Source organism: Vulpes vulpes, chromosome 4 (assembly GCF_048418805.1).
Source record: "Vulpes vulpes isolate BD-2025 chromosome 4, VulVul3, whole genome shotgun sequence".
Classification (NCBI taxonomy): domain Eukaryota; kingdom Metazoa; phylum Chordata; class Mammalia; order Carnivora; family Canidae; genus Vulpes; species Vulpes vulpes.
Genome location: NC_132783.1, coordinates 49,561,821 through 49,577,920, shown reverse-complemented (window position 1 = coordinate 49,577,920; position 16,100 = coordinate 49,561,821). Strand labels below are relative to the sequence as shown.

The 16,100-nt window shown below is 34.0% G+C and overlaps 1 protein-coding gene across 3 annotated transcripts in view; it reads left to right on the top strand.

The window, feature by feature from the left end:
• GRID2 (glutamate ionotropic receptor delta type subunit 2) overlaps positions 1-16,100 on the top strand; it is a 1,472,825-nt gene that overhangs the window by 772,112 nt on the left and 684,613 nt on the right. For all 3 annotated transcript variants that reach the window (XM_026015616.2, XM_072755651.1, XM_026015615.2), the window contains exon 3: positions 8,299-8,583. In XM_026015616.2, coding sequence (XP_025871401.1) covers positions 8,299-8,583 — 285 coding nt within the window. The remainder of the gene's footprint in view (positions 1-8,298; positions 8,584-16,100) is intronic.

Sequence of the window (16,100 nt, the reverse complement as noted above, 5' to 3'; positions counted from 1 at the left end):
TAGGGCTAAATATATTAGAAAAAACAAAGGTCTAAAATTGATGATCACAGCTTCTGCCTTAAAAAAAAAAGTGTGAACTAAACTAAAATTAAGCCGAAGAAAGGAAATTACAAAGAGCAGAGCAGAAATCAATGAAATAGGAAACAAAAAAAGCAGTAACAAAGATCAATGAAACCAAAAGCTGTTTCTTTGAGAAAGCTAATAAAATTGATAAACTTCTAGCCATACTGCTTAGGAACAATAGATGATACAAATTACCAATATCAAGAACGAGAGAGGCAACATCGTTAGAGATTCTACAGATATTAAAAGAATTACAAGGAATTATCATGAACACCTGTATGCCAATAAATTTGGTAATTTAGAAGGAAAGGACAAATTCCTTGGAAGATACAAAGTACTAGAATTCACTCAAAAGAATTTAAATAAGGGACACCAGGTAGCTCAACAGTTGAACATCTGCCTTCAGCTCAGTGGTGATCCGGTGATCTGGGGTCTTGGGATCAAGTCCCTCATTGGGCTCCCTGCAGGGAGCCTGCTTCTCCCTCTGTCTATGTCTCCGCCTCTCTCTGTGTATTTTTCACGAATTAATAAATATTAAAAAAAATAAGTAAGCTAAACAACTCTGTTTCTATTTACAGTAGTGTTTTTATAGCTAAAAACCTTTTCACAACTGAAACTCCACTCCCAAAAAGCCTGACTGGTGAGTTCTATCAAAGACTGAAGGGAGAAATAACACTAATTATAACACAGACCCTTCCAGAAAACTGAATAGAGGTGACTGCATCCAACTCATTTACTGAGGGCAGCATTAACTTTGCAAGGACAGTTTAACATTCACTCATAAACCAGTCAATTAATTTTTCATATGAGACCAAGGAAAAAATCCATGTGACCATTTCAATGAATGCAGAAAACTTTTGACAAGATTCAGTATCCATCCCTGACAAAAACTCTCAGCAAACCAGGAGTAAAAGGAAACTTTATCTACTTCATATACAACCTGGTCAAAAAAATTTACAAACAGGTCATACTTAATCATCAAAGATTGAAGTTTTCCCTTTAAGGTCAGAACAAAGGAAGGGTGGCTGGAAAGGAAATAAAAGGCATACAGAGGGATCCCTGGGTGGCGCAGCGGTTTGGCGCCTGCCTTTGGCCCAGGGCGCGATCCTGGAGACCCGGGATCGAATCCCACATCGGGCTCCCGGTGCATGGAGCCTGCTTCTCCCTAGGAAATTGTATAGAATCTACTAAAAAAGGAAATTAGAACTAACAGGTGTGTTTAATAAGATTTGTAATATAAAATCAGTATGCAATAATCTGATGTATTTCTGTATTCTTGCAATAAAGATTGGAAATTAAAATAATAAAAAGTACTATTTAAAATAGAATGTACATATGTACATAATACATATGTAAAGTCAATATGACAAAAGAAGTGCAAAATCTAATTCACTGAATACTACAAAATATTACTTAGAAAAGTTTAAAAACACTGTTAGATGAAGATATATATACCACGCCCATGAATCAGAAGAAGCAGTACTGTTAAGATGTTAAAAATAATATTTTCCACAAGTATCTAGGCTACTGAAAAAATAATATAATGCAAGTATAAATAAAATGGTGATAGGGGGATCCCTGGGTGGCGCAGCGGTTTAGCGCCTGCCTTTGGCCCAGGGCGCGATCCTGGAGACCCAGGATCGAATCCCACATCGGGCTCCCGGTGCATGGAGCCTGCTTCTCCCTCTGCCTGTGTCTCTGCCTCTCTCTCTGTGTGACTATCATAAATAAATAAAATTTTTTTTAAAAAAAAGATGGTGATAGGGGAGTGTGTGGAATTGTAGAAAGATCTGATGGCAAGGGAGAGAAGCTGGAGGTAAGCATGAAAATGTAGATTGGGACTAGGACATTAAGGGTTTTATATGCCATGCCTAGAGTTTGGGCTTTTTTCTGGCAGAAGTTGGAAGTTATTGATAGTTTTATCTGTTATCAACTTTTAATTCTGAAATAGTTTTAGATCTAATAGAACGATTGCAAAAATAGTGCTGAGTTTCCTTATATTCTTCGCCCCACTTCTCCCAATATTAGCATCATACATAACCATAATACAATTATCAGGCACAGTCAGTTAACATTGGTACAGTATTTTTCACTGAACTATGAACTGTATTCAAAATTCATCAATTTCTTTAATTTTTTTTTTCTGTTCCAAGATCTTATTCAGGATCCTATATTGCATTTAATTGTCATTTTTCTTTGGTTCCACCCTTCTGTGATAGTTTCTCAGTTTTTTTATTGATGGCCTTTAAAACACAGAAATAACACGAGAATTTTAAAAAATAGATATCTTGGTTTGCAATGTAGAAGATTGGAGAAAGTTTCAGCTGGGAAATCACACCAGCTTGGAGACAGTTTCAGTAATTGGATGAGTGGTGATATAAACTGAAGTAAAGCACTGACAGTGACTATTTCAAGAAGACAATAGTTTTGAGACCTACTTAGGTAGAATTAACAATATGGGTCAACCAAAGTTGATGTGAAGGAGTATGGGGTACAGGAGAGAGGAAATAACTGAAGATGACTTCTGAGTTTTGGCTTTGATATTCTGGATAAATGGCAATAACTTCAGGAGCAATATAAAATATTGTGGGTTTTTTTTTTTGTCATTCTGTCTTCTTATACAACCATAAACACACAGTTCCTCAAATCTTTACCACGATCTTACACTTCTTTTTACAAGGTATAGTTTGCTGGAGTATATTAAATATTGTATCACTCATCTTGAAAGAACCAGTTCTTTTTTTTTTTTAAGATTTCATTTATTTATTCATAAGAGAGGCAGAGACACAGGGAAAGGGAGAAGCAGGGTTCTTGCCGGGAGCTCGATGCCGGACTCCAATCCAGGACCCCAAGGTCATGACCAGAGCCTAAGGCAGACGCTCATCTACTCAGGCACCCAGGTGCCCCTTGGAAGAATCAATTCTAATTCCAGGATGTGCCATATTATAAAAGAAAAATTTTTAGTAACTAGAATTTCCATAAAATGATAGAAAAAATTAGAAGACAAACATATAGTGTGATATGGATTATCATTCTTGTCACAATGATGTTTAATCTTCACCCTTTGCTAACTGGGATTATGCAGATAAAGAACAAATTTTACCCGTATCAACCAAACACAACATTCTGCACCCATCCAGTTTCTAAATTCTTGCTACTGTATCTTTCATCAGCTGATCATCAGCTATGGGGTATATGTTTCGGAAAAAGTGTTAGCTAAACTGATCATAAGTCTTGTAGGCTGCAGGAAAAAAAAAAAAGCTTTTTTAAACATGGTGTGAAGCAAAATATTTCTGATAGTAAAAGACTGACGAATTTGATTATATAATAATTTTAAAACTTATAAAGAGCTATATAAATATATGTAAACTTAAATTATAAGAAGCATAAAGGCAGTTATTTAACAAATAAATAAAAGATAAAGGGTTGATAATGAAAATATATAAAGCTATCTTTCAAATTAAAACAAGATAAAGCCCAGCCACAGTTTCTCCATCTTCACCTTGCTCCACTCTCTAATGCTGTCTGTACTCCAGCTAACTGGCTTTTCTTCCAACCCTCTCAGTTATTCCATGCCCATTCTGCCACCAAATCATTGCACATTCTATTTCTTCTGTTTGGAAATATTTTCTTCAGCCTTTTTCATCAAGGTAACTTCTCTTTACCTAATTAGTTCTACTTCTCCTTCAGATTCACTTCTGAATAAAGGGCTTTTCCAACCCACAGTCTAGGAAAAATGCTTTTGAGCTATCAGAATAATAACACTTTTTGGCCTAGCAACTGCTCAGTAATCGTTATACATTCATTTAAGTGTGCTCTCCGTCTCCCATTATATACTGGCCTATTTTTGACTACCTTGCATCCTAAGTATCAGGTCCTTGCCTGATATAGTATATATATTTTACATCTGTAATATATAGATGTATATATGTATACATAGGTGTGTTCATTACAGAATTGTTACTAACAGTAAACAGGAGGAGAATAATCTGAATTTACATAAATAGAAGACTATGAGAATATATAGTTGGAAGGGTATAAAGTAAACAAAGTAAAATCCATGTTCCAGCATTGTCTCCATTGCTTATTGAAAATATAGGATTGAGCCTCAAATTAGTATGAAGTAAATGAGGATAGGTATTTTATCCAATATAGCCATGTGCTGGTAAAATAATCAAATGCAAGTAAAACCATTTTATAAATTCCAAACAAATATACAAAGATAAAGAGATATTTGAACATTATTTTTATCATTTTTATCACATCAATGTTAGTGGAACCACTCTAGGGACTGATTGGAAGTAGACTCAATACTCTGTGTAGGATCTTCTTAAAAGTTTGTTGCACCTTTGTTAAAATGTTCTGTGTATACTCTATTTGGAGCTGAAATTATACAGAATTAATGCCTTAATCTTAAACCCAAAGGGGAAAAAAAGAGAGAAAATGGTATCAAAATTGTTATTATTTTCCCTTTTATATCCAGGAGGCTGAAATTATCGTCAATCTTATAGTAAGAGTTAGTTAAGTGACTTACAGTTTTTTACATGTGCCTTTGTGTTTAAAAACAGTGAGTGTTGAGACACCCAGATGGCAAATGGTTGAGCACCTGCCTTCAGCCCAGAGTATGATCCTGGGGTCCAGGGATCAAGTCCCATATCGGGCTCCCTGCATGGGGCCTGCTTCTCCCTCTGCCTGTGTCTCTGCCTCTCTCTCTCTCTGTGTCTCTATGAATAAATAAATAAAATCTTTTTAAAAAAAGCTATTAAAAAAGAAAATTATGATTAAATTGGACCTTATAACACTATTTATATTTAAAGACCATCTTTATTTAGAAGAATTTGTTCCAAATGGTTATGTTTTTGGCAAACTACATTGACGATATGTCAAATTAATCTCACTTTTTATATACTACCTCTCAGATGGCTGCTGAAAATCGTATTTGCAAAGAATGCTAAATGTACAGGCTGAAAGTGTTTTATGTTACTATATTCTTACAAGCATGAAAGCAAAGGTCAGGTGCTTTATGGTGGTTGAAAAAAGAGAAGAGCAATTATCAACACTGGATTTATGATTCATTATTGAATTGAATAGGAAAAAATAAGTTAGATTAAATTCAGTTTTTGTAGAAACAGTACAAATCTTTCTTATCTGCCATAGAAACTTACCTTATTTTCTCATTTATAAGAACTCACTATTATAAAATTCAATATTGATTACTAATTTTTTCAGAAAAAATAATCCATCATATTAAATGTATTGATCAATTTTAAAATCGGCCCTGATTTCAGATATGATAAAATATAGAAGCTATATACATTTTAGAATTGTGGAAATATGGTACTCTGTTTCTGAATTGGAAGAACTTGAAAGAATGAAGATTATTCCAAGAATAAACATCTTAGTTATTATTGGAAATAAAATGAAGATAAGGGTCACATTTTAGAGTACAGTAATTCTTATTAAATCTATGTATCTTCTTTTCTTATACCTTAGCACCACTTGCAAATTAAGGGAATTAGAGAAATAGGGAAATTCCATTCCTCAGTTATAGCCATATTGTCAACAATATTATTGTTAAGAATAAAAAAATAAGGGATCCCTGGGTGGCGCAGAGGTTTGGCGCCTGCCTTTGGCCCGGGGCGCGATCCTGGAGACCCGGGATCAAATCCCACCCACGTCGGGGTCCCAGTGCATGGAGCCTTCTTCTCCCTCTGCCTATGTCTCTGCTTCTCTCTCTCTCACTGTGTGCCTATCATAAATAAATAAAATTAAAAAAATTAAAAAAAAAGAATAAAAAAATAAGAGAAAATCAAAAAAATTAGACATTCTATAACAATCACATTGAAGAGTATTGCAGTTACAATCCGCCAGACCCATGTATTACAGAAAGGGTTACATATCAGAACTACTCAAATAATACTCAAATATAATAATACTCAAATAAAAAATGATCATAATGCAAATACATGACCACTAGCCTTCTAGTAGAACTTCTAGGAGTAGACTTAGTCCTCTGTGTGTGTGTTTAATATTTAAATAATATTAAATATATAAATATATTTTTTTAATCTCCATTTTGAATTCTGAAACAAGAGAGATTTTGTAAACACTATGGTAAATAGATTGGGAGTTCTTTGAGGATGCAGTGTTTTATTGCATTCTCTAATCTCCAAAGAAAGTTCCTGGCTTATGGTTAAAAGTTGATAAATGTGTGTTGAAGAATAAGTGTATGAATGGAATGTGCTGACGTCCCTGTGACTTAAAAATCACTGGAAGAATTATATTAGGATAAATTGGTCAATATCAATAGACTTATTGAAACTATTGTGTTTATTTGATCATTTTAAATTAGTGTAATCTAAACATGGAATTCAATTGTATGTACCTTAAGATGTTCTCTATTTTTTTATTTTAAATGCTAATGAGCCAAGCATTTAGGCAAAATCTTTTTTAAAAAGTTAATTTCTGTTTGCTTATGTAAATCAGTAATGGTTTTAGTCCCTACAATAAGGAAGCAAACTTCTGACCAATGTTTTTACTTAAATCCATTGAAAGTATAACTGTAAATTCATATCGCTTTTATAAATGTTGAATTCACAAACATGAGTAGGTCCTATGGTTTTTATTAAAACTTCAACCTCCATCTGTTACAGCCTAAGAAGCATTGACCCATGCTGCTACCTTTCAGATTTATTTGATATCATACAACCTATCTTATGCTTGAAAATAATGTCCCTAATAATTATTAATTTAATTTGTATGTACTGGTTGGCTTAGAATTAATCATTATAAATGTATTTGGTGTTTAGGTGCATGTCATTAGTATAGTACTTCTAAACTTGCAGTTTGTCAGCCTTTATTTGCTGGCCAATTAATTACATGGTGGTACTTATCATCTAACTTTTTCTTTGATTTTTTTTTAAAAACTCTGCAAAATGGATTATAATAATGTATAAATATTGAAAGTATTATACCAACAATCCCTAAAATCTAGAATAATGCCTGGACCGATTATAACTGGCCTTCTCAAATGAAATTTATTTTACCTTCATTCCATCTGAATTTACTTATGATTTTATTTCTAATCTCTTGTCTTCAAAGGTTTATCCTGAGATCCCTCAGATACCTTAACTCTTATTAAGACTTACTAAGAGTTAAGACTTACTAGGGAGTGCCTGGCTGGCTCAGTCGGTAGAGCACGGTGCCCTTGACCTCAATGTTGTGGGCTCAACCCCATAATGGGCTTAGAACTTATGATAAATTAATTAATTAATTAAAACTAAAATTAATATTAAAAAATTGAAAAGGCTAAAAAAGGGGGAGTGGATCTGGCTGGCTCAGTCAGTAGAGAATGCAACCCTTGATTTTAGAGCTTTGAGTTCATAACCCATGTTGAGCATACAGATTACTTTAAAAAAGAGAGAGAGAGAAAGTTAAGACTTAATAATTTTCTATTTCTATATCTGCTATGTCTTGATATGTACGTATAACTTATACTTGACCCAGTTTTAAATATATTTTGAATATACGTATATGTATACACAAAATAGTGAAAATAAAAGAGATAATAAATCATATAATGAAGATTAGAAATTGTTCAACTATAAACCAGAATGAGATAATTGCTGAAATTTAGTATTTGATTTGACTATTCGTTTTCTGACTGCCAAGGAAAAGAACAAAAACATTTTCATTTTTCCAGTTTAATAAGAGAGACAAAATGTCACCAAAGTTTTAGATACCAGAATGGCTCTATGTTTTATGGCCAGAAATTCCTTTCTTAAGCCTTTTATCTTCCTTTACATTCACTCACCAATTTACATATTATCTGCTTTTTGAAAACCTTGTATTACATGCTCAGTAAGGAATTGTCTTTTCTCTGAATTATGCATTGATAATTAAAAGACTATAGCTGTCACTGATTGAGTACCTATCATGTGAAAGGCAAATAAGAGACACTGAATTATCACCAACCCTAGCAGCAGCAATCCTGAAGATTCATGATATTTTACCCTCTTTGTGGATGATGAAACTGAGACCAAGAGAAGCTAAGTAGCTGGCACAAGGTCAAATGGCTAATAAGGGTAGAGTTCTTTAGCTGAGTTCCAGTGTTCCAGTAGCACGTTGTAATTTGACAATTTCTTCATGGAGAATGTTCATTTTATTCACTGTTCCTCCAAAAGAGAAGTTATATGAAACCCATTGACATTTGAATATTACTGTGCTTTCTTGCAGCCTGTGAACTTATGAATCAAGGCATCTTGGCCCTGGTCAGCTCCATTGGCTGCACGTCAGCAGGGTCCCTCCAGTCTCTGGCAGATGCCATGCATATCCCCCACCTCTTCATACAGCGCTCAACAGCTGGGACACCAAGGAGTGGCTGTGGACTCACCCGGAGCAACAGGAATGATGACTACACGCTCTCTGTTCGCCCACCTGTCTACTTGAATGATGTTATTCTGAGAGTGGTCACAGAATATGCCTGGCAGAAATTCATTATATTCTATGATAGTGAATACGGTAAGTGTTTGTGATTCATCTGAGTTTTATAAGCTGATATTTGCATGGCAAGCAACTTCTTTAAACCTTGAAAAACTTCAAGGAGCTTACTCATTGTTATCCGTGGTTTTTTTGTTCTTTCATAATCTTACAAATCTAGCAGCAAAAACAAAAAGTCTGGTTGAGTTCAAGTTCAATCGTTTGTATTAAATCACATTGAAGTCAAATTAAAAAATAAATAGCTGTACCTACTGCACAGTTTATAAATGTTTCTAAAGGGAATCTGACTCCAGTATATCTTGATTTTTCAAATAATGGGAAGTCATAAAGATAATAGTGTCTTTCTCCTTTTCAAAAACATTTATATCTTTATATATATATATATATATAATGTTCATTTATATATATATATATATATATATATATATATATATATATATATATAAAATACCATGTTGGACAGATCGTGGAACACTGAAAATAAATGCTTATTTACATTTATAGATTCCAAAAACTCCAAAAACCTGACATAACTTGCTTACATCCTTAGACTCTTTGAGAGTAACTGAGTTTATATTACTTTATAGTTAGCATGACATTTTGTCTGCAATATGAAATTTCATGAAAATGCTGAGTAGTATAAAGATACTTAATTTATTTAATTTCCCAAGATAAAACACAAAGCATTTGCCCTGAATTTACTATAAGTTAAGGAGAAGATACTTTGTCTCAGTATTTTTACTTGTGTTACATTAAGAAAAGTGAAGAAAAATAATAGCAATATTATTCTTTTCCTGAATAACTCTATTTCTGACTGATCCCAAAGATGTTCAAAGATAGTTTCTCTCCAGTTTTTGTCATTAGGGGGAATAGAGAGGGATATAATAAAGTGAGAGAAAATGAGCAGTTCTTCATGAAGATATATATTTTGAAACATATGTATCTTAAGAGATTTGCCTTAAAAAGGAGTCTCAGAAAAACGTTTTCCATTCAGTCTGGATGGGTCTAGTTTTTATTTTTTATTTAAAAAAATCAAGATTTCACCCTCTGCATGCAACCAATTTTTTCTTAGCACATGAATAAATAAACATTTAAAAATAATGGTTTTCTTGTCATAATCTAACCAGCATTGTGAAAGGCACTGGAGAACAGTGACAGAAGAGCCAGCCAGAAAGTGGCATCAATGGGACTGAGCACAAACAGGTTGGCAGAAATCTGGAAAGCAACAAATAAGAGCCCCTGTGGACTCCCAGGGAGAAAGAGCAAGTGGCAGTTACATTTAGCCCTAAATATTCAAAGGTCGCATGGGGTTTGGGCAGACAGAGTAGCATTAAACTTGAAGGGTAGATTTCAGCCAGAAGTCTGTGGCACTCTCCAGAAGCACACTTGTCTCCAGGACGGAAATCCTTATTTTTGTTGCTTAATTCATATTATTTAGGGATCACAGAACAAAAACTAAGAGACTGAAATGAATAAAATAAAAAAGGAAAAGAAAAAATAATTGGCTCATCAGTAAAGTGAGGACTGAACACAAATCTTAAATTTGCTGATAGGATTATTCAGTTGAACGTAGTAAACTCTGCCTCTAGAATCAATATGTAAAATACACCTTTATCAGTTTCCTTTCAGTCATATTATCTATGATTTTCATAACCTTAACTGGTATTCTTAAGATATCTGCTCAAACATAACTTGAAATAATGAATTTTTAAACTGCAAATCTTTCTTTAAGGGGGGATTAATTAGTCCTATAAAAATAGTCTAGCAAATAAAGAAACAGAAAAGTAATTTTTGATCAAGTTTTTAACAACATGAAAATGAGAATTTTATTTTTTCATTATCAACATCAATGAAGAAAAAAAATTCCTTGGTATCTTGTTTCCAAATCCCACATGGTTTAGAGTTAGGAAATTCTTATAAGAGAAAACATTGTTATCATTGATGAGGTAAATATTTTTGAAAATGTACACTAAATTCATAGTCGTAGAAAATCACTTACATACATTTGAAATTTCTTACTCTTTTTTCCTCTGTTTAATAAATAAATAAGATGTTAAAATCACAGTGCATAACTGAGTCCTCTGTTAGAAGCAGAGTTTGTTTTAGGAATAATAATAATAATAATATTTTCTTTTACTTTGATGATAAACTTGCTTTTGACTTACTTTTTAATTCAATAATTCATGAAAAATTACCCTGCTTGCATCCTTAAAATTATTTCCAGTAATACTCTTGTTTAATAAAAGAAAATTTTCCTTTGATACCCGCAATAAATCTTGCTAGAACTAGGCTAGAGTCCTAAATAAACATCAAGATATCCAAATACCTTCTACCTTGAAGAGAGTTACATGTATTCACAAATCCATTCATCAGTGTCATCATTTTAAGTTCAAACACTGGAATTATACTTGACTTTTATCTTGGTTATCAGGAATTGCTTTCATTAAGGAATGGATTAAGCATCATCTATGGATGAAATAAGGCATCCTGCTGGAACCAAATGTGATTGAATATGTATTTTACCTATAAAAATACTTTTAAAAAGGGAGAAAAAGATTAGTCTTCTATATCTAGTTAATTAGAGAAACACTTTTTTTCAAAAGCAGTTAATTATGATTAAGGGCACAGTATAAAAGTCTACATTAAATTCCCGAACAAAGAAAATTCAAGTCTTTGATTCTAAGTAAATGGATGAAAACAGAAAAAAAATATATAGAAACTTTATTTGAATGAATTGATTCAAGCCATTTTTTAAAAGCCTGGAAAAGAATTTAAGAAGTGTTGAGCTTTTAAAAAAATGTGTCATTTAAGAAATGTTCATTGCTTAGTGCAATGCAAAATATGAGATGGAAAGTTTTACAGAACGCAGGCTTAGCCCTTAAGAAGTTTACAATTAACAAAAGAGATAAAATATTTATGACTCTTTTAATTGAGAAAATAGTGTGTTAAGTGTCATGAAGGATGCAAACTGAATGCTAATGGTGTGTAATGAAGAAGGTGTTGAATTTCTGGCTGCAGTGATCAAAGAAAGCTTGAATGTTACCTTTCAAAATCCCTACTAACTTTCACAATGCATGAGAGACAGTCACTCCAACAGAGAAAAAGTGTGAACAAGTCTTGAAGCAATAAAAAGATTAAAAATAATATTTCTGAGCATTTAATTTGCCAGGGCTGAGAATAAGTATTTTGTAATAAGTCATGTAAATTTCTCAACAGCTCTGTAAAGTAGGTTATATTATTATTGCAATTTTACAAATAGGAAAACAGACAAAAACTGGGTTACTTGCTCACAGAACATAGCTAAGAAGTATCAGACCTGAGATCTAAAGTCTTATCAGAGCCCATACTCCTAACTATGTATAATAAGTATAAATTAGTTGTAGTGAACTATTCCCCAAAAATATAATAAAAAGGGCTAGTCTTACAGAGAGCATTTATTATATCCAGGCTCTGTTCCAAGTGCCTTATATGTATCATCTCATTTAAGCCTCACAACAGCCCTCTAAGATAGATGATGATGATAATGATGATGATGATGATGATTTATACAAATGTGAAAAACTGAGGATGTAAGGCATAAGGTAATTTGCAAGTAAGTTGGGAAGCCTGAATTTAACACTGATAGTCTTATCCATAGTCCTTGTTTTTCACCACCTAGAGTATTTTGACACTATAGAAATAAGAATGATTAATTCCTGACAAACTATAAAATTCAAAAAAATAACAGCTTACAAATGAAATACATAGAATCATCTTTGTTTAAGAGAGACAATGATGTCAAACCTCCAGACCTCATCATATTAATATCATTTAAGGAAAAATAGTGTATGTCAATTCAGAAGATTTGGTTATCATTGGAAGTATGCAAACAAGATGGTCATTGGGCCAAAGTAAGCTGACTCATCAGCATAAACTGCCACTTGCCTGTAGAATAACAATTTTTGCTTTTACATTTGTCAACAGAATGAGAAGTTCATTTGAGAGACCAATACCTCCCATTGAAAACCTACATTTTTAGGCTCTCTTACAGCTCTGAGTTGTGATATAATATTGCCAAAAGCTATGAAGGGTCTGAGATTTTACTGTAGCTGCAAGTTAACAAGTTAGCATGCATTAATTTCATGGATACTGGCAGAAAACACTACTTCTTTAGACAGAAAGAGGACTTTAATACTCATGGTACAGAAAGCATCATGAGCCTCATATTAATGTTGCTTCCTCTTGATTTCATGTCTTACAAGTCTATGTGAAGCCACTCTGGTGGATGCTATACATGCAGTGAGCATTTATGACAACTAAGAAACCCTGGCTTAGGGAATCTGTATCTTTTATTATGGGCTTCTAAGTAAACTTGCTTGGCATATGCCCAGAAAAAGACACTATCTTCATTGCAAATAAGTCTCTCTTCTCTAGAGAGAGCTTCTGCTTGTATAATATGTAATAAGACACAAAATCTATGGGGAATTGTCACCCCCAAAATACTCTCTGTACAACATTGTTGACTTCTAGCAAATTTCCCTATGCATATGCCAGTCTAAGACCACTCTGGTTAATCTTACTGACAGGAGGGAGGATCAAATCTATTCAATTTGTTTCCTATGCATTTATTTAAGGACGCTGTAAATAAGATTTTAATGAGAAAGATTGATCTCCACCATGCCCATCAGGATCCTGGATTTAGCAAGCGGAATAAATCCCAACTATTAAGAGTCTACTTTAAAAAGTCAGAGAGTTTCCTCCTTAAATTTCTGCATGAACCTTTTTATTTGGACAGAGGCATTGATCCGGGTACAATAGGATTTATGTAATTGCAAAGATTCTATCTGTCTCACAAGGAGGAATTCTGTCATCTATAACAAACTTGGCCAGTGAGTTGAGGCTGACCTGAATGACTTCCAAGGCTGAAGTGGTATCATCAATCACTTTGGTGAAATTCAGGGGGAAGAACTTCTGATTGGATGATTACTATTTTGGGAAGATCACCAATAGGACACACATCACTAATGAGTCAGATATGCCTCCATGTGGCTCCCCCATGTTAATTAGGGTAGCCTCACTTTAGAGAGATCTCAGTTAAGTGCCACATTATCTCCTGCTGGTATTTACTTAAACACTTTAAGGTATAGCACCCCTAATGTGTTACTCATGTCTTCAGGAAGGAGGTAGCCTTCACACAAGAACTATAGTTGTAGAAGTGCACATAATATCCCTGATGTGAGAGTGGGGATGGGGAGATGGAAGTTAGGAAAGAGTGGAGGGAAGAGTTAGTTACATTGCTGGGACCCCCTGAGAGAGACTTATCTCAATAGGGCCTTCAATATGACTCCTGATATTTCTAAGAATTCTCAATCCATGATATTTGAATCCAGCTATTGTTTAGAAGGGGCAGCCTGAGATCAGTCAATACAATCTGTCCTTAGGGTCTGTTTCAAGGGTTAGCAAACTGCTGTTGGGCCTGACATTTTGTTTTGTAAATGAATTTTCATTGGAACACAGCATGTTCATTTGTTTCCATGTTGTCTATGTCTGCTTTTGAGCTATAATAGCAGAGTTGAGCAGTTGTAATAGAAACAATGTAACCCATAAGCCTAAAATATTACAATATGGTCCTTTAAGAAATTGTTTACCAACCTCTGTTCTATAACATCAATCTGGTGATTTTCATACTGCCTCACATTAATGAATGAGAATAGAGGTAGAGAAGGTATTTGGAGAGGCTAACAGGTGTTTTGCATAAGGATGCATCCCCTACTGTTTCCAGGGGTCTTTTTGAAAAGATTAAGGGAATGGTGATCTGGATACCTATATGAAGAGAGAAGGAAAAAAAAAAAAAAAAAAAACCTTGACTCCTATCTCACACCACACAAAAATTAATTCAAGATTGATCATAAACCTAAAGGCTAGAATTATTAATCTTTCAGAAGAAAACATAAGATAATATCCTTGTGACTCTGGGATATGCAGAGATTTCTTAGACACATCAAAATAAATAAATCTAAAATAATAATTTGGACTTCACCAAAATTCATATCTATTCAGTAACAGACACCATTAAGAAAATAAGTAGGCAAATTACAAACTGGGGAATATATCTAGGAACTTTATGTAAATATATAAATACATATGTAAAGAGCTCAGAGATTAAAAAAAAGATTTCTACAAAGCAACAATATGAGGCCAACAAAAGCACACAATTAAAAATGGGAAAAAAAAGGGGATCCCTGGGTGGCGCAGCGGTTTGGCGCCTGCCTTTGGCCCAGGGCGCGATCCTGGAGACCCGGGATCGAATCCCACATCAGGCTCCCGGCGCATGGAGCCTGCTTCTCCCTCTGCCTGTGTCTCTGCCTCTCTCTTTCTCTCTGTATGACTATCATAAATAAATAAAATTAAAAAAAAAATTTAAAAAAAAATGGGAAAAAAAGGGATCCCTGGGTGGCTCAGCGGTTTAGCGCCTGCCTTTGGCCCAGGGCGCGATCCTGGAGACCGAGGATCGAGTCCTACGTCGGGCTCCTGGCATGGAGCCTGCTTCTCCCTCCTCCGGTGTCTCTGCCACTCTCTCTCTCAATGTCTATCATAAATAAATAGATAAATCTCTTTAAAAAAATGGGCAAAAGGCTTGTGCAGACAGTCCATATAAGAAAATATATAAATGCCCAATTAACACAAGAAGTGCTCAACATTTTAAGTCCTACTAGATAAAAGCAAATTAATTAGATACCAACCTGTACCCATTGGATTGGTGGAAGGTTATTACAACATGTAAGCAAGAATGTGATATGACTGGAAAACTCATAACTTTGCTGGATGTATGTAAAAATGTACAACCACTTTGGAAAGCTGCTTGGTAGTTTGTTAAAATATTGAATATGCATCTACCATATGACTTATCTATTTCACTCCCAGGCATTTTCCATGAAAAATGACAATTTTTATCAACACAAATACTTATATTAGAATATTCATGTAAGCATTATTCATTATGTCCCAAACTGAGAACAAACCAGATGCTCATCATTTTTAAATCGTTGAAACAAATTTTGTACCTGTACAATGGAATACTATTCAGCAGTAAAAAGGAATGAACTGCTGAAATGTACAACAACATTGAGTAAAAGAAGCCTGAAATAAAGAGTACATGCTGTATTCCATTTATTTACTTACTTATTTTTAAGTAGGCTGCAGGCCCAACATGGAGTCCAGCTTGGGCTTAAACTCACAAACTTCAGGTCGTCTTAAGCTGAGTTCAAGGTTTGGATGCTTAACTGACTGAGTCATCCAGGAACTGCTATATCATTCCATTTATATGAGTCCCATAACATACAAAACTAATGTGATAAAACAAATTAGAAAATATTTGCCTTTCAGGATCAGGGGTGGATTATCTGGCAAAGAACACAAAACAACTTCTTGTGGTAACATAAATATTCATTATCTTTTTTCGAGTGGTAGTTATAGTGGAAAACAATAAGTACTCTTTGAATTAAACATGCAAGGTCTGTTTGTCTTATTGTATGTAAATAATATCTCAACGAAAAAAT